At 43.4% G+C, this 24,602-nt stretch overlaps 1 protein-coding gene across 1 annotated transcript in view; it reads right to left on the bottom strand.

Moving 5' to 3' along the window:
* Positions 1 to 449: 449 nt before the first annotated feature.
* Positions 450 to 24,602, bottom strand: part of PTCHD1 (patched domain containing 1) — a 63,289-nt gene continuing 39,136 nt past the window's right edge. The window contains exons 3-4 of the mRNA XM_080652089.1: positions 18,741 to 19,401; positions 450 to 5,742 (exon numbers count right to left, since the gene is read on the bottom strand). Of these exons, the coding sequence (XP_080508215.1) occupies positions 4,088 to 5,742; positions 18,741 to 19,401 (2,316 nt within the window). The 3' untranslated portion in view covers positions 450 to 4,087. The remainder of the gene's footprint in view (positions 5,743 to 18,740; positions 19,402 to 24,602) is intronic.

Genomic DNA, 24,602 nt, shown 5'->3' with positions numbered 1-24,602 from the left:
GGCCTCTGGCCAGGCCAGGGAGCAGAATGCTTGCGTCATTGCCCCGGCAACAAGGCAAGTGTTCTGCACCTGGCTGTGGATGGGCCTCTGGGCCGCAGAGAGCCTCTGGGCCGCGGGCACATAGTGGCCAGGCCCCAAAGAGAGCTACTGGCGCACAGATTCGTGCGCAGGGCTACTAGTTACAAATAATAATGTCTTCAGTTACTTTTGTACGCTAGGTCTTGCCATAAATGTATCATCTCACTTAATCCTTCCAGTGACTCTGCATCATCACTCAAATGTAGGCTCTCCGAGGGTGGATGGCTTGATCTGATTTGTTCACTTCTGTCCCAGTCTTCAACAGGATCTAGGTGATATTAGGCACTCAGTAAGTATTTGCTGGATTAAAAGATAATGACTGTTATTATCCCCATTTTGCAGACGAGAAAGCAGAGATTCACAGACACTACTACAAGCTGCAGGACTACTTTAATAGGATCCGAAGGAATAAAGCCATTAGGAAGAGGATACCATTTGTGTCCAAAAGGCTCTGCCTCTTGCCAAACCCCCAAGGTGGCTGCCCAGCCCACCTGTTCTTGAGATAGACACAGCTGGGGCTGGAGGAAAGTGGTGTTAGGGTCCAAGAATACCACTTAGAACAGTTGGGTGGTGGTTAGTTACAATGAAAGGGTCATCAAGGGCCTTGTATAGAGCAGTATATTGCATACATAACTGCAGCCATGGAGGATGGATTCGGATTATTCCACTTTTGACTGAAAATTGAAGGGGTGAAAGTGGTAGGAAAGGTGAGAACAAGACAGCCAAACACAAACACCACAAACCAAACCACAGCAAAACAAAAGCCAAAAAACCTCCAACCCCAAAACCTAACCAGGACAACACTTACGAGCTGGAACAATGGAGAGGGGGTTTCATGAGGGTTTGTCTTGTTTTCTGTGGAACATGTGTAGTCCTTTTAGCCTGAGGAGCCCTTATGCTACTTATTGGACCATTGCTAAACAATAATGCCCCATTTCAAGTATCATTTTCTGTCTTGCAAAACCCAAGTTTCTTGGGAATTTATGTCTTCTGCTGAGAGAATATAATCCTTACCCTGACTTTTTTTCCTTATTAATGGCCAAGAAAGCCCAAGTATCACAGTTTTTTAAAAGTTGACCAGGAGAAATGTTTGTGATGAATGGAATATTTTCTTTGGTAAACAAACACCAACTCAAAACCAACCAAATGAGTTTCTTTGGTAAAGTGAATATTAATGCCTTGGTTGGAATTAATTGAAAACTAAAACTTTTCCAAGTGTTTGCTAGGGTCGTTCTTTCCCTCTTTATAGCAATTGAAAAAGTAAAACTTCATGAAGTAAAGACAAATTTTATATGGATGTGATTTTGAGTTACTTCTAAAGTGTCTTCTCCATGGTGGGGTTAAGCTGGGGCTAAACCAATGCTGTCAGAGCAATAATCAATAATCATTATTAACAATTAAATAATGATCTAACAATAAATAATCAGTAATAAATCTTGGCATGCAGAGTCCCCCAGTAAAAAAAAAAAAAGTCATTCCACAGTCAGAATTTCATAAGCCTTGATTTCAAGTGTTGAAAAGAGAAGTTGATAAGGTTGAAAAGTCCCTTCATTTAAAAGTACATTATCCCAAGGAATACAGAGTCTCAATCAAGTTGGAAAACTGTCGTAAAACAAAGTTCCACAGTAAGTCCTTCCGGTTGACCACACTGAATGATTAAATTCTCAACAAAATCCACTTAATCGGTGAGTGTGTCGTATCAGTTTTGTGGAGTCGTTTGAACCCGAGGTGCTCCACGTGGCCGACACTAAATCAATGGCTGATTTAGGACACACTGTTCAGAAAATGATTTAGCAACATATGATTTAAGAATAAAAGCAATCCCCTCTTCAGCCGTGTTTGATAAATAATAGCCTTGTTGCAGGCCCCTTGGAGAGAGAATTGATCGCAGATCTATTATGTGAATTTGCCCTTTTTTGAGGACTGTGTTTGTCCTCAGATTAAAGCTCATTATCTTCTAGTTGAGTACATACCATGTTGGTATGATCGCTTCGTGTGTCTGCAGGAGAGATTGAACAAGTGTGTAATGTACTAGTGATGATCCCCTGCACATGTATTTACAGCTGTGTGAGCAACAGTACATGAAATAGAAAGCACAGGTTTGCACTTGGTGGAGTACATCTGAATCATTTGGGCGTTTTTGCTGTTTGGCAAGACAATGACAAATCCCAAACCATTACCCAGACGTTAAAAAAAAAAAAAAGCCTGCCCTGTGGCCAACACAGTCCCGTGTTCCTTCCTTGGAAATGTACTTTGAAGGGAGTAATAGCCCTCTTATGAGAAAATCTAAAATTGGCCTGCCCTGTCTTAGACATGCTAAAATGATAGAAACCCTCTAGTGGTGTGACCCTGGGTGAGTCGCTTTATCCTCCTAGGTCTCAGTTTCCTCCTCTGCGGAGGATGGGAAAGTTGCACAGTACATCCGCTAAAGTCCAAAAAGGTAAGGTGCTTTTGGGAAATGCTTATCACTATAGATGTCTAAGTTAGCTACATCTCTAAAAGGGAAAAAACACTGTAGACAGTTGCCTCAAATGTGACCAGCTTTTAGCTTAATTTGTACAGACTTAAAGAAACGCGGGGGTCTGGGGCAACATACATAGCCTCTGCAGATCAAACCATTTCTGTTTAGATCCTGCAGATACTGCAAGTCAACAGTATAAGCATCTAGGCTCATTGACGTGCAGACGGGCCATGCAATGAAGTAGACGGGCAGCAACGAAGGCTTGGGGTGGGGCAGGAAGATGAAAGTGCAGCCAGTTTAGCAGGAAAGTTTGACTGTCATCATTGATAGATTTATATCAGAGAGTACATCTTCCGGTCATTCCATCTATCTCCCTTTCAATCCTTTATCTCCCTGCCTGCGCTTTCTCGAAGTTTCTCAGCTTCAGGACTTGCGCCCACCAAAGCACCTTCTGTCCTCCGTGTCTCTGAGCAGGGATGTATCATAGCGCAGGTGCACTGGCACTACCATCTCAGTGTTCTTTTCTCCTCCCTTAGCTAGGCGTGGGCAGATTTTGTTTCTGGGCATCCACGCACAAATTGCATGTAGATCCAGACCACAAACAGCTGTACCAGCTGGCCATTTTTTTTCTTAAAATGGAAACACTGTCTCTGGGTTCAAGTAGACACCTGCTTTTCCTCCATCGTGCCAGGTATTTGGGTTTGGCTCTGTGGTTTTGGGGACTCAGAGCCTCCTGCCAAGAGCTGTAACTAATAAAGCAGATCCATTTGGTGACAAGCAACAGGATATTCCAAAATAGAATCGCCCAACTCTGCAATGCTGGAGCTGTCACTGGTTTAAAGGTATAGTAACCAAACCAGACAAATGTTAAAAATATATTGATGGGAGGGGGGAGGGGGATAGGATCCATTCATTCTACACAACAAAACTGCCTCACCTGGGTGAATTGAGAGGTGACTCGATTTCAGCCCATGGTGATCACTACTCCACCGTGTGTCTGCTTCTGAAGTTCTGGCTCGCTTTTGCTGGCCAGAGCTTTCACAAGCATCTCCTTGGGGTGTTGGGGAGCTAGATGAGATGACTGAAACCTCAAACCACAGAGCCTGCCTGGAGCTACTGCTCGGCAGAAGTTCTGGAAGGCTTACTGTTTGAACAATGCTTAAAGCTATTTCTGCCTTGGCAGCTGACCTTTCAATCAGTAGGTTTTTGTCACAATACCAGCAACATCTGCAGTGTGAATAAAATAGGATTCTGCTTGCTTTTAAGCTTCCTTCTATTTGATCTTCCTTTAGGAAACTATAAGTCTGTGTGTGTGTGTGTGTGTGTGTGTGTGTGTGTGTGTAAATTCTTTCTGATAACAACCTTTTGTTTAAAAGGTTGAAAATATGCAATGCCCATGTCCCCCCCTTGTCCTTTACTTTCTTTTTGGCAATCAATGCCCGTTTCTTATCCTTACAAAAGAAAGAAAAACTCTAAATCTGTTTCATTAGCATCATCTCTTTGCTCTTCGTAAGACCTAGGGTGAAAATATAACAAGCAGACACACTCTCACACTGTTGTGATTTGGTCAACCACTCGGGTACTATCCATATCCACCATTTCTACACACTCAATTTCCTCCCGGTTTTCAGGATTTTTCTTATCTTTCCTTTTTTTCTTAGAGGGTGGCAGGAAAGTCAGTATCACAGGTAAAATGGCAAAGCAGTGAAAGAAGGTGACAAATGCTATTAAAAACAAGCACCTGAACAGTGTACAGGTCAGATTTGAAGGCACAGCTGCGAGAGGAATCAGACCAACAAGATAGCAGAGGTAACTCTGTAAAATAGCTACCCCGTGCACTTCCAGGGCATTTTTTACCCATTTAGTTCTCGTGAGGTCCTTGCCAAGAACAAATGTGGATAACAGTGGAGCACAATTGTCAATTGTGTAGTTAATTCCATAAATTAAGCATAGCACAGAAATGCAGTCTAGTTCGACTTTCCATAAGGTCATGAAACCTACAACTCCAAACTCCACGGACACGACCGTTAGAGTGAGCCAGACATTGATCAGGGAATCTGCCACCAGGAATGCCGAGAAGAAGAGCAGGAACAAAGCACTGATGCAGGAGTTGTGCAGGGGGGCGCCCAGAGAGGAGGCGTATCGATCCATGTACACGAAAGATGGGTTGAAAACAATGAACTTCACCTTGGAGGTGACAGAAAGTCTCCTCAGGGTTTCCAGGAGATCGTAGAGTTCTTCTCTGTTGGTTTCCATGGTCTTAGCCACCAAAAACATTCTGGAGGCCACTACATCGAACTCATCATTGTACTTTTTCGAGAAGATGATGTCCTCTTGAAAATGCGAATATTGGGGGGCTTTCAAGAAGGAGTTCCTCAACATGTCTGTGAAGTTTTTCTTAGGCAAGCCAGTGGACACATTGAGTTTCCGAAGGTAATTTAAATAGCTCTCAAACCAGGATATCCGCACAAACCCCTTGGTGTATTCTAGTACATCTTCTTGGACACTAGTGTTCCAGTATTCTATGGACTCATAGATGTAGAACCCAATCACTGGACTGTAGTTGCTGAAGTACTTTTGCTGGGCAGTAGTGTACTCAATGGTTTGTGTCGCAGTCGCTACGATGTTACTAAGGTCTGACCCTTCACTGACCTGCAGATAGCCCATTAAGGCAAAGGAAATATAAATAAGGTAAAAGAGAACTACAAAAGGCTTGACATAGGTGTTGGTTATCCAGTCACAGTAATAGCGTTTGAGGAAACATACCAATAGGTGACTCTCATACGTGTTGGCTTCCTCACCGTCACTTGTGTCCTCGCTGAATCGGGCTGTCAGGAGAAACCTGTACCATGCCGGCTTCTCCTGCAATACATCGGGCTTTGGGACTTTTCTACAGAAGATACTATGCTGGTAATTGTTTTCTATGTAGCCAGTGAACACCAGGCTGGAACCATAAAATGAGAGTACATAGAGGTAGTTGAAAAGGATTGCAATACAGGAATTGCAGCAGAAGATTCTGGCTGCCTCAATGTTCGTGAAAGGGCTGGCCCCTATGCCAAAGGTGACCAGGTACATGGCAGTGGTGAGAGAAAAGGAGAGCATGGAGTCGGCATAGACCTCTGCAGTTCTCTCTTTAACGTGTTGGTCTTCTCTAGTTTTCCTCCAGGAGGATAACATTTCAAAAGTCCCATATAATCCATGACCTGAGGGGGGCAGAAAAAGACCAGATCAAAAGTTTGAAAGACTGATCTCTTTAAAGAGAGGAATCAACTTGGTTATGGGCAACTTACTGGGTCAAGGGAAATAGAACCAGCCCTAGTGTGACCAGTGACAAGTAAATGTCAATGACTTCTCCTGTGGAGAGAGAGGCCTGTGTTTGCGTGAATCATAAATGTTAATGGCTAGTTCAAAGGGCAGCCACAGGAGCTAAGATCTTCATGCTCCCTCCTGGCTTAAGAGAACTGGGTGGATTTTTGCCTAGAGAAAGCGGAGTAGACTTGTGCCTATGTCTCTTGGGGATGGTGTAGATCGGCAGTTTAAGGTTGTTGGTGTAGTTTGCAGAGCATCCATTTCCCTTGGTTGGTGGGACACTCCAGAGGAGATACCTAGTCACTCATCATTTTGCTTGTCATCCCCACAAGTCTGGCTGGAGGTCAGCACAGAGGAAGGCAGTGGGCAGAGGGTCCTGAGTTACATCTCATCATCTCATTTAAGTCTGGCCAAGTGGAGGGCTTTAGGGAGAACGAGGCATTGTATTTAATTTGAGCATTGACAGGAACTTAAATCACATCCTCTTTTATGTTTCCTTCCCTAAATATCGGTGCAGGAAGCAATAAATCCGAGAGACAGACGGAAGCAAACACAGTAGGAACAAGTCTGAATGAGCAGGAAAAATGAAAGAAGACATAAGAGTCATATGACCCCCCCTCTGCAGTTGATCAAAATAAAAATAAAAATAAAAGGGGAATATCTGTCATACTTTCAACGATAAGGAATTTAACAAAAGAAAATTTAGGTTGAAAGTTTATGGCTTGTATTTTGTCTCCAGGGACCTGTTTGACCAAGTTTTGTCATTCAAAGATGATGAATCAAGCAGGCGGTGACTTCTGGCTTCTCGGCATTATTTGGCAATGGCCTCTGAGGGAGAGACCAAGATTAGTAACCTCTTTGCTTAACTCCACAGCGCCTTTGCCTCCTGGGTTAGCATTCCAGTAACACGGGAATAGTAGAGGTACAGTAGATGCCCATGTTCTCACTCCACTCTACTGTCTGAGACCAGATCTAGCTGGACTCCTCTCACCTGTCTTGGTTGGAGCCAGACCCTTCCCCAACGGGCCTCCCATCAATGTGACCCATCGTGTTTTTCAGTAACCCCCTGTCTTGGCACCGGCATCAACAGATCTAATTTTCTGCTTCTGCGCCTTGGCATATTCAATTCCATTATTGAGGATAATAAAATCTTTACCCTGTGGTACAATAGTCTTGTTTTTAAAAAGGAATTTAAAATCTCCAGCCAAGCGTAATGCTGAGGGAAGTGAGTCACTGTGATGTTGTGTATACAATAACTGATCGCACATCTTCCCTCGTGCCCAGGCTGGTATTTATAGCCTTCTTGTGAAATCTTGGCCTCAAACCCGAATGCCCATTTGATAGTTATTACATAGGCCTGTTTCCTCAGAGGGACTTGGCATTTATCTTAATTTACTAGCCATCGTTTTACAGCCACTTTTCGAGGTCAGGTCAAAATTGTCAATTTGATAACTAGCTCTGTGGCCCCTGTTAAATTGGAGGCACCTAAACTCTCCGTACATGAAGCAAAAAAATGCCCTTGTTGCCTGGCAGACTGTTGTTAATTATGTTTTCGGTAGCTAACAGCCAGTCTCAGGGGGGAAAGCTGGTAAGTCTATTTCCACTGTGTTGTCAGGAAGGACCAACTGACCTTTGGTTAAAAGCAACGTATCCCTTGACAACGAAGGTAAAGGAGGGTTAATATCCCTGAAGTATCTGCACCCCGGGGAAACAGTCTTGACAATTTCATCTAAGTTAAGTCTAAGTTCCAATGGGCAAAACAATTTAGCGTTTCACTGAAAATGGCAAATGGAAGTGTTTTGTTTTGTTTTTTTACAGTATTTACTTGTTAGAAACAAAAAAAGTTTTCAAACAGGGCTTTAGTACTGAATCATTAAATATGGCAAGAAAATAAGGATGCACATGGAAGGATTTTAATCAGCCATATAGTAGAATTTAAATGAGCTCTGTTTTACACTCCTTTCTTAAAATTGGTGTAATATTTTATAATGACATTATCTGACCCTGATTGGAAGCTACAACAAGAACCCATTTCTTACCTTGCCGTTCAATAATCTTAGAAGCTAATAGAGAAAAGATATTTGCATGAACAGAGCTATGAGGTAAAAAGGATGGTGCTGGAGGGTCCAGGATGAAAATAAATTCAGGGAAAAGGAGAAGTAGGCTATTTGCTTGTCTCTTGAGTTCTGCTGCTACATTTTCAGTGCCTTGTCCTATAGTTTGATGGTTTTTATTGTATTTTAACTGTTTGCCCACATGCTCTTGGGTCTGGGGACAATTCCAGAGAGCATTCTGATTTTATTCTTAGGCTTTTGGCAATGATGCCTTTCCTTTTTCCCTCTTGCTCCAGGGATGTGCATGCTGCCACTCACAGAGGCCGGCAAAGGGATCCCTGAGAAAGAATCTGTTCTACTGATCCCTCAGCACTGGTTGCTAGCTATCATTTGCCTTGCCGCCACCCATTCCTGATAGGCTAAGATTGTTGCTTCTCAAGCCACACCCCACCAACAGATGCCTTTACCTTAAACCCGGACCTGGAGTTGTACAGTATCTTCACAGAGCTCTTTGGATTTCAGGGACAACCGCCTACACCAGTGGTCGGCAAACTCATTAGTCAACAGAGCCGCAGTTTGCCGACCACTGGCCTACACCATAACCAGGCCTCCTTCCCGAAGCTCAGTCAACAGGGGATGGATGAGTGCCAGCATAGCTGCCTCCCTGGGATTAACAGCCTGGAGTGCCTAGCTGGCACTAGACCTGATTCGCACCTCGGTATTGATGTTGAAGAGGTCGATCTATGACCCTAAAGCAGAGCTGAACTGTAGGGCCCCTGTTTCCTGGCCTACACTCAAGGGGAGACATATTCCCAGAGCCTTAGGACATGAAGAGTGCCCTGCACCCTGGGATGCCTGCTCTGCCTATAAGTATAGCCACAGTCCCTTTGGTTTTGACTTTCAAGGGTATCCTTTGAAATGCACCCCTCTCCCCGGAACACTGATCTACCAAAGCAGCTTCCCTTAGGTCTGGGGAATGGGACAGAGAATAGAAATGAGGAGGCAGTGAAGAGGAAATCGTAGGTAGGTGGACTTCCCAGGGACAGACTCCTTCATACTTCCCCCTCCAGCCTTGTCTTTTTTAAAAAAAATATATATATTTTATTGATATTTTACAGAGAGGAAAGGAGAGGGATAGAGAGCTAGAAGCATCGATGAGAGAGAAACATCGATCAGCTGCCTCCTGCACACCTCCCACTGGGGATGTGCCCGCAACCAGGGCATGTGCCCTTGACTAGAATCGAACCCGGGACCCTTCAGTCCGCAGGCCGACGCTCTATCCACTGAGCCAAACCGGTTTCGGCAGCCTTGTCTTTTATAGTCACTTCCGAACGTGGGCCAGTGGAAACCAAGGGAAGGCAGGGAAGAAAGAGTTAGGTAGGCTCGGTTCCTCCCCACTTTCCTCTCTCAGCAGTTGCCTCCCTTCTGCAGCATCACCATCATCCGTCATTCTCTTAATTTGGGGCCTGGGGTCCAGCAAGCAGGACTCTGAAGCCACATCTTACCGATGCAGGCGAACAGATACTGCATGTGGATTGGAGAGACTTTTCAGAGGTTTGGCTGTTGTTTTCCCCATATTGCAAAGGTGCTTTAAAAACAGAAGTATTGCTCTCTGCTTTGAACTCTAGTTATTCAATTTTCTCTACGAAGTCAGAGCTCTATAAGCTTTCCTATTACATCTGACCCAGGGGGCCTATGTCATTGGCACAAAGCATCTCTTGGGCATGGGACCATTTTCCATCTCCAATGTTCATGAGGACTCCCGGGTAGCAGCGTTCATGCGAGAAGCTACCTAACAAGAAGTTCCAAACAGAGTTAGCCCTTGGTGACCAAGACCCTACCGTGGTCATGGGAGCCAGGGCTTGTCATCAGAGGGGCAGGCCCATGGCCGGAAATTGTATCATAGTCAGCATGCCAGGAACTGACCAATATCCCAGGCCATTCCCTCTTACAGTCACAGTATTTAAGCCCGTGAACAGTTGCCAAAGGAAACTGTTAAACAACACATACTGATGCTATCAAATTCTGAAGATAAAGAAGCTCTTCAAGTATTCACTTGTCTTCTAAAAGTACATTCAAGATATTTGTTTCTCTTTTGCTTCCATGGCACGTCTGTAGAGTTACATGCATATCAGTATGTGTCAAGACACACACACAGGTCCAAGTTCTAATTATTCATGAGTGAATGCTTTGAAGGCACCACGGGCTTTTAGCCAAGCTCCGGGACAAGGACAATAGAGCTAGCTCTTCACCAATGTTCAGACGCAATTTGTACCAGGAGTGCAATTGAAATTTTATTAGCAGCAGACTTCGGGATTGTCATCTAGTAAACTCAAATACTAAAGGGTTTTAGGCTGATCATTTTTCTTTTTCCCCCAAAGAATTTTGTATCTTTATGTGCAGTTAACTTTCAGGCTTGGGAGCCAATGAAGAGAAAAAGCAGCACAAGGTGCTAAATGACACCAATGGCGGCAGCCTTTCAACTGGCTAATCCTGAAGTCATTTAGGGTGAGTGTCAGGAACCTCAGATGAAATCTCACTCTGGTCCAGACCCTTTTCTGGGGCCTGACCAAAGCCTGCAGGGTTGTTTACAATCCACTAACGGAGGAATCCACTAACAAAGAACTAAGAATTAACCCAACTTTACCCAGTAGATCCGCTTCTGGGAAGTTCCTCAGAAAGCGAATCATATTTTAAATGTAGTTAATGGTTTTGCTATCACAGGCAATCTGGGTGATTTGGATTTTTTTTTTCCTTTGGTCCATGAACAATCACGGGCAAATTGATCTATTTTGTGCCTGTGGCTTTTTGTAAGGCAGCTTTTTCTTTAGACCCAGATTCTCCCACCTTCCCTGGCACACGCTGCCACAGGCAGAGGCTGACACCTGTAGGCACTCCTCACATTTTAATCCTTTCCGTACTGGCATGGTTTCCTCAGCCTGACTTCCTAAAAGTAAGCCATAGCTGAGAAGATGAGGAGGTGAAATGGGGTAGTTTGCTGATGGATGATCTTTCGGTTTCAATGCGAAAATTTTTCATACCAGGAGACAGTGGAGCCAAACCTCATATATGGAAGTAAAATGACTACATTCTTCTAAAAACCCACAGAGTCTAACGACTACATGCGCAAAATCCACTTAAGACAGATTTTATTCTTAGATGAGCTTGACTAAGTAGCTCATGTTTATAAAATGCGTTTCTTTGACTGACACCCACATAAATTTAGGATTTTTGTGTGTTTTTTTTAGAAGAAACTTAAAGTGTAGATATGTCTGGGTTGAGTAACATCTATTTTCAGGGGGAAGTTAATTGGGTTACATTTACACTTTGCCAATTATAAACATTTACTTTCTATGCCGAATTGTTTGGTTTATCACAGCCTGTTTTGTCTCACAGTTAAGAGTGAGAGTAAAGGTCTAGTCTGCTTAAGGTAAGACGGATGCTCACATCAGGATGAATACACACATCTTATTCTTTCTACCAGAGACCGGTCATATCTTGGTAATTCTAATCACAGTACTGGGTTTTTATCTGAGAAATGATTTTCCTCCACTAAGGAGCTGCAAATAAGAGTCCAAGAAATGACTTTGCTAATAGCTCTTCTGTATTTAAAGATAATTAGATACTGAGTGTGTGCAGCATTATATAAAATTGGTGTGTACGTATGTGGCCCATAATATATGCTATGGTCATTGTGTAATAACTTCATATAGAAGGCATATGTAAATTATAAATATATGTATATATAGCTTATCCTATTCAAACATATTTTATATATTTGCATATAAAATGTGTGAATATATACTATACAGTATATAGATAAATATAGAGTATTTATATTCAAACCATATACACTACATAATATATGTTATAAACACATAAAATACATCTGTATACATACAACCTGAAGTTATTGCATAATAAATAATATTGCATATGATAGCTAATGTGATATATAATATATATTATGCAACCAGGTTATACACACCCATACCCACGATGAATAGCAGACTGATGTGAAACTTACTTTCCTGGTAAGGAAAAGAAATGCTAGTGCGGCTGCATCAATCAATGCAGAGAAGGGGCTAGAATCCCTTTCTTAGGTTCTGTCTACATTTTGGCTCTTGCCTGGTGAAATAGCCTCTATGTGAAATGCAGGGTTGCCTTAACAATGACCATGACTCTACTTGTGTGGTGAACTCCTGCAGACCCATCTGGTGAAGACTACCCAGCCCAGCAGTGACTTTCTGAGACGTTAGTCCAAATGCAACACCACACTAGGTGTTTCCCCTCATGGTTTAATTTTTACCAGCTTAGTGTCCTGATGTTGTCTCCTACTGCCTGACCTTCGTGGAATCTGCCACTCTCCCATTCCCTAAAGTAGGTGGCTAGGCCACCCAGAGAATACTTAAGGAGACCCGGGTTGAGCCGAAACCGGTTTGGCTCAGTGGATGGAGCGTCGGCCTGCGGACTGAGAGGTCCCGGGTTCGATTCCGGTCAGGGGCATGTACCTTGGTTGCGGGCACATCCCCAGTGGGAGGTGTGCAGGAGGCAGCTGATCGATGTTTCTCTCTCATCGATGTTTCTAACTCTCTATCCCTCTCCCTTCCTCTCTGTAAAATATCAATAAAATATATTTAAAAAAAAAAAAAAAAAAGGAGACCCGGGTCGAAAAGGTGGCGCTCTTGCATTCCTCTATGTAACTGAGCTCTGCCTTCCTAGACCTGCAACCCCAATCCTGTTCTTGGCTTCCTTTGTGGTTTACAGCCGTGGGCAAACTACTGCCCGCAGGCCGGATCTGGCCCGTTCGGCTGTTCTATCCGGCCCGCAGAGCCGAAAGAGCAGAGGGTTCTTTTGCTCTCCCATCTGCTCCTTTAGTTTGAATTTATATTAGTTCACACAAATACTCCATCCATGCTTTTGTTCCGGCCCTCCGGTCCAGTTTAAGAACCCATTGTGGCCCTCGAGTCAAAAAGTTTGCCCACCCCTGGTTTAGAACAATAAACTGTATTTTGTTTAAACCTATTTCTCCCCACCTACCCCTTACTGTAATATGATTTGGTAGAACATGAGAATAAGAGGCTGAGAACTATCCACAAAACTAGATTACATAATCTCCTTGTAAACTAGTCCCACAATAACCAGAGACCATTACATATAAGGTTTTCAGAAAAAAAATTGAAAATATTGTATGAAATCACTCTAATTTCCAATCAGATATTTAAAAAAATGGGAACAACAAAACCTCTATAGCCTGGCTGGCATGGCTCAGTGGTTGAACGTTGACCTATGAACCAGGAGTTCAGGGTTCCATTCCAGGTCAGGGCATGTGCCCGGGGTTGCGGGCTCAATCCCCAGTGTGGGGCATGCAGGAAGCAGCCGATCAGTGATTCTCTCTCATCATTGATGTTTCTATCTCTCCCTCTCCCTTCCTCTCTGAAATCAATAAAATATATAAAAAAAAACAAACCTCTATAAACCAGATTTTTCCTAGAATCTACTGAACCTATTAGTGATTTATCTCTAAGAGTATTTCCACAACTCTCTAATATAGTACTTCTATTTTACTGTGTAGATTGTCATATTGTTGCAACAATGGACTTCTACAATAATGTGTTAGGTTGAACCATAAGCAATTATTGCTTTTGTAGTTCAAAAATGGTTGGATATTGGTGTCAATTTTATAGGTCAAAAATAGTTGAGTATTGGCAAGATCATATGGTTTGGGCTTTCTTATTTTAATTTGGCTGATTCCTGCCCTTCCCCCAGTTTCTCATGATTTTAGAAATACACCAAAATACTCATCAAGAAAGCAAAACCTTGCCAAAACCAGTTTGGCTCAGTGGATAGAGCGTCGGCCTGTGGACTGAAGGGTCCCGGGTTCGATTCCGGTCAAGGGCATGTACCTTGGTTGCGGGCACATCCCCAGTGGGAGGTGTGCAGGAGGCAGCTGATCAATGTTTCTCTCTCATCGATGTTTCTAGCTCTCTATCCCTCTCCCTTCCTCTCTGTAAAATATCAATAAAATATATTTTAAAAAAAAGAAAGCAAAACCTTTCAGGTGTGCTTAAGTTTAAGAGAAAAAATTACTGAGTTGCAATTTTTCATTTAAAACTACATTGCTTGCACAAGAACTTTTACCCCTTTATAAGACTGAGCTCCATATACTACATCATATTCTAGGTGACACCAAATTACAACAAATTCTTGGAGAACTGAACTTGATCTTCTAGTTTCTGCTAAATACAAATAATCTTAGAATGTATATCTGAAAGAAGCCAAACATCCCTGCTATTATTTTCCTCCTAGCACTTAATCACATTCTTTCTTCCTTTTCTATCCTTGAATATGAGTGGCCTGGCTGGATAATTCAGAAGGAAGAGGATCTGGCATTTGACCTTCTCAAAATCCTAAACATTTGAAATGACTTGAAAAATATTTTTCTTGAAGAATATTTTTGTCTCATCTGATCTTCACCACTCTTGTATCTTGATAAATGCAAAGCAATCATTTTAAATGAGATCCACTAATACCCAAACTACCCTTTGCTACAACTTCAATTCTCTCCTTTCAGCTGGTCAGTATATACATGCAGCAACAACCCTTCCAGATGAAGAAGGAAGAAAACCTTCCTTCTGTTCCCTTCTATATTCTCGAACATTCCTTTCCTTTCCTTATTTGTTGGATCAGAAAATCTGTGGAAATATTAAGCCTGTAGGGAGAGCTTACATGCACAAAACCTATGCTAATTTCTTAAATCACACACAACTGTAGGACAGTGGTGTAAATCCTCATCCTTTAAAGGAAATTCCATAATGGGTCAAAATGATGGGTGTCTTATGTTTTCAAGTGGCAGCTCAAATATCTTAATACCTGATATGAATATAGTTTGGAAATATAAGCTATTACTTTATGCATAAGGGCTATAGATGAAATAAACTCCTCTCCAGATTATAGTAACTAAAAAATGTCAATGAGCATGTAGACCTTTAAGGATTTCAGCTCTGAATAAACTGATCTGAGTCATATGGACAGGGGTTTTGCCAGAAGTGGGAATGTCTAATATGCATGCTGCTGATTAAAAACATTCTAAATCATGATGTATCTCTGCTTACATCATTGCCAAAATGATTCATCTGTGTAGGATATATTCTTATTGCCAGAGATGTCACGTACCATCTTGGCTAGAAACACACAGTCATATCCCATTATGGTGAACTCTCAGAGTTTATCCAAATTCTTTCCTATTCTGGAATTTTGTCAGGTTAATACTGCTTGACACACGTGGTCTTAAAATTTTCCATTCTAAATCTACTGCCATTTTGGCATTTGGCTGTGTCTGGCCTTATGTGACCGGCATTACACTGAGAATATTTAGTTTCTTGAGTCTACAATCTATCACATTGTAGACCTATTGTCAGCTAAGGAAATATCGATATTAGAGACTGTTTCTGAGATTCCTTTCCTTCTAAATGAGGCCACATATTTTTAAATTTTTATTTGATAATGTATTGTGGTAACATAAAAAAATCAAGAAGATTTGCTTAAATCTGCTTAGGTTAAGCATAGTCGTTTTGTGTTATAGACAGGCAATTTAAAAAACCAGACAGTTTTTTACTAAGTGCAAAACCCTTAGGACTGTATTTCTTCTTGGTCATTTGAAATATTTATTGGCATTTTAAGATTGGTGATCAAAAACCAGAATTTAACATTGGCCCTGAATACATTGTCATACGTGCTATTGCTTGTATTTTATTCAATCTCTGAGAATGAAGAGTTTATCTGAGAAATACAGCAGGGCAACAACCATCCTAAATCCAGGCACTGTTGGCTTTATGAGCATATTAAGCACCCATTACATGGTGCAAAGTATTTATTGCAAATGGGCCTTAGCTACTAAAATGCATAGCTTCCTTTCATGTTGTGACTAAGTCATTTGAGACCTCTTTGGACTGAAAATGTACAGAAAGGTTGCATACTGACTGTCAGCAGGGAAAACTGCCATCAAATCAATGCCTAACATTCCTCACAAATTGCAAACAAGCGTACTCGCTTGGTCTCTTTCATTGCCAATGCCGGCTTTTTCTGAATTGAACTCGGACGTGAAGTTCAGTGATACTCAGTCTCTGCAGGGCCGTGACATTACTATTTCTGGGTTTGTTTTTCAAAGACACTCCCCTGTTAACAGCATCTTTCCATCTCTTACATCCTTCTCTGCCCCAGAACTATCTGGTATATGCCTTTCTGTGTTGACTTTTACTTACGATATTTAAAACCTCTCTAAAAAGTACAAATAGAAGTTTTAAGAAATTGTCAATATTATAATTTTTCCTAATAAAATTAATTTAATGAAATTTTGAATATTTAATGTCATTTGATTAGTGAAACAGATTTTTTAGTGAAATGAATTTGAAAAAATGTTGAATATTACTATTTTAATATTAATATTAAGAAGCACTAAATATTTTTATTTTACTTAGTGCAATTAGTTTTTAGGGAGGTTGTGTGTGTGTGTGTTGGCTGTTGTCATTTTTTTTATTTGACAATCTAAGGAAAAAAAGGTCAGTGCCCCTGACTCAGTAGTAAGGTTTGGGAGTTTTAAATATTGTATCATACTTTGAACTCACTGGTAACTACCTAGAGTTTCATAAAACCGGAGACAATAGCCCTTTTTCCAGCCCTTTTTCTTCACTTTTAGAACCTAACTGTCTCCCTTCAGTTCCCCACCCTTTTCTTATTCCTATTTATCTCCACCCACTAGCCCCCACAAAAATAATCACAACAAAAACCACTATTTTTAAAACGAAAGCTAAAAAAACAAACCCAAGCCTGTGACTAAGCATGAGCAAAACATCTTAATTTAAATCTTGACTCAAGCCTCTGTGGAAGCTACACATACTAAGTCCTTACTCACTCTTTAAGAAACCACCCTGTAGACCACCATCGACCCACATCATCGTCTGGGGGTTATTTTAAAGAGACACATTAAGCTGCCTTCTGAACAGATTGGAGTCAGGAGGAAGCGTAGCAGCCTCTTTCTCTGTTGTGTTCCGCAGCGATCAGTAAACCGAGCTGGTAGAGCCGCAGCTTGCTCAGTCTCTGCACAGTGCCCCACTTTCCCACAAAGGCTACTAATGTCTGCTCCTAGCCTAGGTCTAAATTCCTGCAGCCGCGGAGCAGCGAGGCCAGCAGGCCATTCTGTGGCCTTGCAGCCCCGCCTTCTGCTTAACCAACCATAACGCGGCTTCTTTTCTCTTCAGCTCCCCCCAACAGGGCAAAAGGCGCACTCCATCATACTTATTTCTCAGTCAACAAAAAAATGCCACTTCGTTTGTCATCTGATTCCCAAGGTTTTAATTTTGCTGAAGGAATTGATGAGAAGCTGCCAGAGAAAAGGGGGAAAGCTAACCGTTTGAATCCTGGCCCCCAAGGACTCGGCCATCTCAGGCTTGCTGGGCATGCCATCTTCAAGACCAGATGGACAGAGTCACTGATGCTATGTTATGACCACTATGCCTTTGTCTTTTGCTTGTTTGTTTTTTAAATACATTTTTATTGATTTCAGAGAGGAAGGGACAGGGAGAGAGTGGATGCTCGACCGCTGAGCCACCGTGACCAGGCACTATGCCTTTGTTTTGAGCATTATCTTTATCAGGAAATTCCTGCAGCCTCCATGGAGAGAATAGAGTGGATTTTTACACCATCATTTAAAAAATATATATATATATATATAGTATTGATTTCAGAGAAGAAGAGAGAGGGAGAGAGAGATAGAAACATCAATGATGAGAGAGAATCATTGATCGGCTGCCTCCTGCACGCCCCCTACTGGGGATCGAGCCTGAAACCCAGGCATGTGCCCTTGGCTGGAATCGAACCTGGGACCCTCCAGTCCACAGGTCAACGCTCTACCTACTGAGCCAAACCAGCCAGGGCTCTTACACCATCATTTTGAAACATTCTCCTGAGTTCATAGCAAGGACAGGAAAAGTTTCCATCTATTTATGTCTCACTTGTTGCTTTTAAAATTCTTGTACATTTACTTATGTCCTTTTCTGTGATGTTCACATCCACTCTATCTAGTGGGCGGGGAAACTGAGGGTAGCAGACACTGTCAGTGCTCAACCCACGTGCCCTCCTGTTCACCATTCTAAAGGTCATGGAAGGCTTCCTATACCAATACCCGTGACCAGAGGGATTTCTCCAGCTGTAGGAATGTGCTGGGTCTTCCCTGTGAAGAGCTTGGGTGTTAATAACCCTGGGAGAGCCCTCGACGAGTCATGCACAGGGCTTCTGGGGACACAGCCCAGCTCCCAGCTTCCTCACTCCTGAAGGAGGGCCTCTCTGTGGAGTGTTCTCTGAGGTCTCCCAAAGGTCCCCAGTGGGACTGAGCCGCAGATGCCCGCAGCAGGAACCTGTTCATTCACATGCCCTGAATTGTCTTCCTGCTCTGTCTCAGGTTCTCATTCCCACACTGGGGCTTCCTGGGCTCACCTCCCAAATAAACGACTCGGATCTAAATCCTTGTCTCACAGTCTGTTTCTGGGGAGGCTCAACCTAAGACACGATGGCACAAAGATGAGTATCTGCCAAATGCCACACGGCTACTTAATGGAGAGCCAGGGCTGGAGCCCAGGACGTTGGACTTCTCGCACCTTTACCAAATAAGGCTGCTTCTTGCTGACCACTAGGACTTCTTACCATTGGTCCCAGGACTTCTAGGCAAAGGGAAGACACTGACAATGAAACTAAGTTGTGAGATGGCTGCTGTTTGCCTTCTAGGAACCCAATCACCATTACCAGCAGGAGGAACCAGAAAAAGGAAGGGCGGTAATTACCTAGCATGACGAAAGGGACTCCCAGGAAGGTGGAATTGTATTTCCCACCAGTAAGATTGATGATCCCGGCTGCGGTGAGAGTGGCCAGGGTTATGGTCACCAAGCCGAGTAGGCCTAGCCAGGGTTTGCTGCGGACGCAGTCCTGCATTGAGCAGCAGAGGATGGCCATGGTGACCACCAGGATCAGGCTGGTGACCAGGTAACGTTCTGATACGCGGCTGGTCTTCTGGAAGTCTTCCCTCAGCGAGGAGGACGTGTAAGGGTATATTTTGATTTTGCTGTTGGACTTCTGGAATAGTCGGACAGTGTCGCAGAAGCTGGACTCCCACCTCTCAGCCACCATATCGTTGAGACTGTTGATGGACTGCAGGTAGTAGGTGAGCTGGACGGCCTCTGCGGATTTCACCCGGTCCTTGCTGTGCACGGTGACACCTCCAAGCTGGTGCCCATTGTACACGGCCCTCCCGTCCTTTAAGTGAGTGATCGGGTATGTGATAGCAAAATTGGTCCGGTTGGTGGCCCGCGCATTCTTTAGCTCTTCCAGCACATGCACTATGTCATCCACGATGCAAGTCTTATCGTTATTCAGGACACATATGTGGGCAAACGTGTAATTGAAACCAGGTCTTGGAACCTGGATCTTGGTCACAGCAGCATGCAACTATGGGGGAAAAAATGAAAGTCAGTGTTTATTAGCAAAAATACACATGAATAAGGACATGAGCTCTGTGGATTCAAATATCTGTATTTTGGGGGGGTGGGGAGTCACTCATGCCATCTCTATGCTAAAGAGTTCAAGTTAAATGTTATAACCTTACATCAGAAATAGGTAGTAAGGAGCCCAGCCATTGTCAGCCTATGAACCAGAAGGTCACGGTTCAATTCTTGGTCAGGGCACATGCCCTGGTTGCAGGCTTGATCCCCAGTTGGGGGTGTGCAGGAGGCAGCCGGTCAACGATTCTCTCTCATCATTGAGGTTTCTATTGCTCTCTCTCCCTTCCTCTCTGAAATCAAGAAAGTATATTTAAAAAATAGGTAGTAAGGATGCAAAACACACATTTGACAAGTGGTTCTCACGGCGTGGTCCCTGGACCAGCAGCATCAGCACAACCTGGGAACTTGCCAGAAACGGAAACTCTCAAGCCCTACCTCAGACCTAGTAAATCAGAATCTCTGGGGTGGGGCCTAGAAATCTGTGTTTTCATAAGCCCTCTAGGAGTTTCTGGTACAGTGAAAGTTTGAGAAGTGCCGGGTTCAAGTACCAGCATTATTTCCACAAGTCGTGTTCTTTATTTGTGACTCGATTGGTCTACAAATGTCTGAAAACCTTATATAGGTCCACCGTTCAGTGTCTCTCTCTCTTTTTAAAAAAAATATATTTTGATTTTTTACAGAGAGGAAGGGAGAGGGATAGAGAGTTAGAAACATCGATGAGAGAGAAACATCGATCAGCTGCCTCCTGCACACCCCCTACTGGGGATGTGCCCACAACCAAGGTACATGCCCTTGACTGGAATCGAACCTGGGACCCTACAGTCCGCAGGCCGACGCTCTATCCACTGAGCCAAACTGGTTAGGGCTCAGTGTCTCTCTCTTGAAAGTGTCAAGTGAAAAGGAACTAAGGTGCAGTTCCAGGTGCAGAGGTCCTCTGCAGGCCCAGCCCTCGCTGCTGATTTGCAGGCAGCTAAGCAATTTCTGCATCCAATTCAATCACTCGGTGCCATAAAAGAGGTTCACCTTGAGAGCCCTCATATTCTCTGACTTTCCTTGTCTGATTATATGGGAAGGGAGCGATCACTGTAAGAGTCTGGCTGGGATCCATGGGAGTTGTGCTCAGGGATCACAGTGGAATTCATTCTAGCCACCTCACCCTTAGTAATGTTTGCCTGCCCAGGTCTGTATGCCTGCGATCACAGTGCACACGGGAATACACTCATGTAACAGTCCCCACGACATGCCGGGCACAGCTGATTTCATTTCATCCTTATAAGAAACTAAGTGTAGCCTCATTTTTTCTATGAGGAAACTGAGACATCCAGAAGCCAGATCACTTGCCCAAGTTCACAGACACAGTAAGAGAGAGTGATCTGGGCTGAATCATGCAGTCTGGCTCCTGAACCTATGCTCCTGGCCCCTCACACTACACCTCTAAGTTGGCAATACCAGCAGGCGAATGAAGGTTCTTGCTAGCAACTAATTCCTGAATTTGTGCTTTCAATGCCTCACCCCTAAAAAAATCAGATGTGTAGGACTATGTGTAACCTACCACCTAAGGTGAGAAAACAAGGCCTTCTGTGTGTGGATTGTGGCCAGTGTACAAAATCCGGTCAGTGGTAGACAGGAAGTTGAATGTTAAGTAAATGAGTGCATGTAGAACGGTGCCCAGCCCTGAGGGGGCTCTCCCAAGAGCAGAGACAGCCATTATTGTATATCTGATGACTGAAGAAGAACATGTCATATGTAAAGGGAGTAACATCCAGGGTTGCCATGCTGTGGCTATGTCATTGTAACTCATAACCTTCTAGCATCTCCATGACCCTGATGTATTTTCTTTCAAATCTGTTCTAGATGGATTATTTGCTAAGACAGTTTCCTCTGCGTGTGCCGGCGGGTGGGGTGGGGTGGGATATGTATTATTTTTTTTGAAAATGTCTGAGGGGTGCTAGCTGTCAAAGTCCTTTAGTGAGCACAGAGCGTAAGTTGCTAATCCTGATTCTCTGGGCCCCTCCCCCACATCTCTCCATGGGTGCCAACCCTCAGGTTCAGGAAACAGTTCATTGTATTGTGTTTGGCTGAAATATTTGGAGTTCATTCCTTGTCTCTCTCTCTCCCCCTCTCTCTCCCCCCCGCCCCCAGAGATACCCAGGAGATTATTTTTACAAAACTCTAACCATATGCTAAATTGTTGTTTTGAGATTAATGATGAACAAGAGATCTTCAGTGGTTTTAAACTGTGAGAGTGTGTTTTCTTCTGTAAGCATGGCCCAGTGAATTTTGATGAAAAGAACTCATAACTACAAAAACATTCCAAAATATGAAAGGTTCTTTTGGAGGAGACAAGAACCAAGAGGAATTTAAAGACAAGGGAGAATTTTGATGAGTTAAAAGCAAGACTTTGGGGAAAGGTTCAGAATAGACTAGAAAAGGAGTGGTATTGAAAGCATGCATATGTGTAATATTTAATGCATTGTTTGTTCCCATGAACAGTCTAATAAATCTTTCTTAGAGTGATTACTAAATATGTCAAGAGAAAAAGATTGCCAAATAAGATGGTGTTAAGCCACAAGGCTGAACCCAATTATAGCAAGGGGATATTTTCCATCCATTCTCGAAGGCGGCCATGCCGCCCTGCTGCGTTGGGAGTTGTTGTAAACTATTTAGTGATCTGCTAACTCAGCTGATCTACTGCTCTGACCCCTGGGATCACTGAGCAAAGAAAGCAGACACCTTGTTAACCCCTGTACCACAAAATCATAGGAGGGAGGCTGGGGAAAGGAGAACTTACTGAAGTTTGGCAGGGAAGGTTTGTTAACTCTTAGTACCAGAGCTGCTGTGAGATGCAGCTGCTTTGAATTTCTGATGGAGAGGTGGGTAGAACATGTGTCACTCTTGCTTCTGAGTGGCATGGAGATGCTGAGTGACAAAGCAGCCAGAGAGGGGGTGTTGGCTGAGGCCACCCACCTGGCAGCGAGAGTCTATGGGATAAGAGGTGAGAGATAATAAGAGGCATGGGGAAGGAGCAGTAAGACTCCCTTCTGGGACTTGTGAAAAGATTCCGTTCTGATCTTTGGATGTTATGCCTACACATCAAGCACACACACAATCTACTTACTCTTGGCTTCCCACGTGGCCATGGGCAGACACGCTGCACCTGCTACCTGGACAGCTACCGTACAGGGGTTTTAAAATGCCCTGATGTACTTTCTTAAAGGAGCCCCACTCAGGACAGCAGGTACGTTAGTAGGTGTTCCTACATATATTCACAGGGGAAAAGGGAAGCAGGAGAGCAAAGCTATGATTTCCTTTGCTTTATACTTACTTTTCATTTCGGCACTGAAAAAGAAAGGAAAAGTAAAAATGATGACAAGTTAACTTACGGTGACGTCATCTTTGCCTTTAAATTAATCTTTGCTTTTGGGTGGAGAAGGGGGAAGGAAAGACAGGAAAACATCAAAGCAAGAGAGTGAAATGGCCGAGACAACTTAGTCCACAAAATAGACAACCTCAATCCACACAAGCTTGTTATTGGGCTAGATAAGCGAGCCTCTTCCCAGAAGAGAAAAATCACAAGTCCCGAGCCTTCATACAGTCTCACTCTATCATGTGAATCAACATATAATCCATGTTTCTATTAACTGCGTATAGATTTTTAGTTATTTGATCAATACACATTCAATAAGTTATCAAATCTACTGTGTTGTTAATAATAGGATAATTTCTCTGAGTTCAGGGGGCTCACATCACACTCAACGCATGGAAAATCTCATAAGTGACACAATGTCCAGTCTGGCTGGTGTGACTGAGTGGTTGAGTGTTGACCTATGAACCAGGAGGTCACGGTTTGATTCCCGGCCAGGGCACACGCCTGGGTTGCAGGCTCCATCCCCAGGGTGGGGTGTGCAGGAGGCAGCCGATCGATGATGTTCCTGTCTCATCTGTCTCATCGATGTTTCCATCTCTTTATCCCTCTCCTTTCCTCTATCTCTAAAAATCAATCAAAAAGATTTTAAAAGAAAACAAAAAAAAGAGACATACAATGTCCAAAACAATGGGAAGATCCTAACAGCAGACAGCACCAAGTGTTCTGTACTAGCAAAACTTAATCCGGTGTCAATCACAATCACAACATTTTAAGGCTCTGAACGTACTGTTTAAACCAGCCTTGGGCAAACTACGGCCTGCGGGTGGATCCGGCTGTTCTATCCGGTTCTCTTGCTCTCCCCTCCGCTCCTTTACTTTGAATTTATATTAGTTCACACAAACACTCCATCCATGCTTTGGTTCCGGCCCTCCGGTCCAGTTTAAGAACCCATTGTGGCCCTCGAGTCAAAAAGTTTGCCCACCCCCGGTTAAACCGTTAGCTTCTTTGCTCTCATCACCCTTCAGGTGCAGAATGATCCTAGTAATTGTAACTGGTTTGCTAAGTACTTTCTATACAGTTTTAAAAATTTACTCGAGACAAGACCCTATGGAAATGCTTAAATCATTATTCCCATTTTATAGCTGGAGCAGTTGAGGCCTAGAGAGTGGCAGTAACTCACCTAAGATGACCTGGTAAAGAAAGGGCAGACGCAGTACTGTCAATTAGGCCCCACTCCACAGCGGGACACTTAGCCACAGACCAGCACAACCTCAGAGCTTTAGTGGATGAACAAGACGCGGTGTCAGCCCACCCAGTTCAAACGATCGGCCGAGGACATGACTGAGATGTAGGACAGCCACATTTGGGGATCTGGGGTCCATTCAGAGAGACCAGAAATAGTCCCAAACACCAGACCTCATCTGAGACAGCAACATTACATGGCGATGCTAACAGGTGATGAAGGGGATGGGGTCTGAGCTTACTGACCTTTCTTCTTCTCCATCCAGCCTCTGTAGCTGCCAAATCAAACTTGCTCAGATGAACTTACCAAGGAAAAAGTCCAATGAAGTGCAGTAACGAGAAGTTTGGGCTTAAGTCTGGCCTCTGCTACTTAGGAAGGAATGTCAGAGACCCTGGGAATGTCACTCTCCTTCTTCAGGTCTCATATTTTTTCAGTCAGAAGGGAGGTTGGCCCAGTTTATCTTACGGACAGAGCCTTTGGGTTCTGACATAACGTACACAACATAAGCCGAGGGCCGAAACCGGTTTGGTTCAGTGGA

Source organism: Plecotus auritus (assembly GCF_963455305.1).
Source record: "Plecotus auritus genome assembly, chromosome: X".
In the NCBI taxonomy this organism is placed as follows: domain Eukaryota; kingdom Metazoa; phylum Chordata; class Mammalia; order Chiroptera; family Vespertilionidae; genus Plecotus; species Plecotus auritus.
Note: the sequence above shows the minus strand (reverse complement) of the source record. Positions and strands in the feature narration are given on the sequence as shown.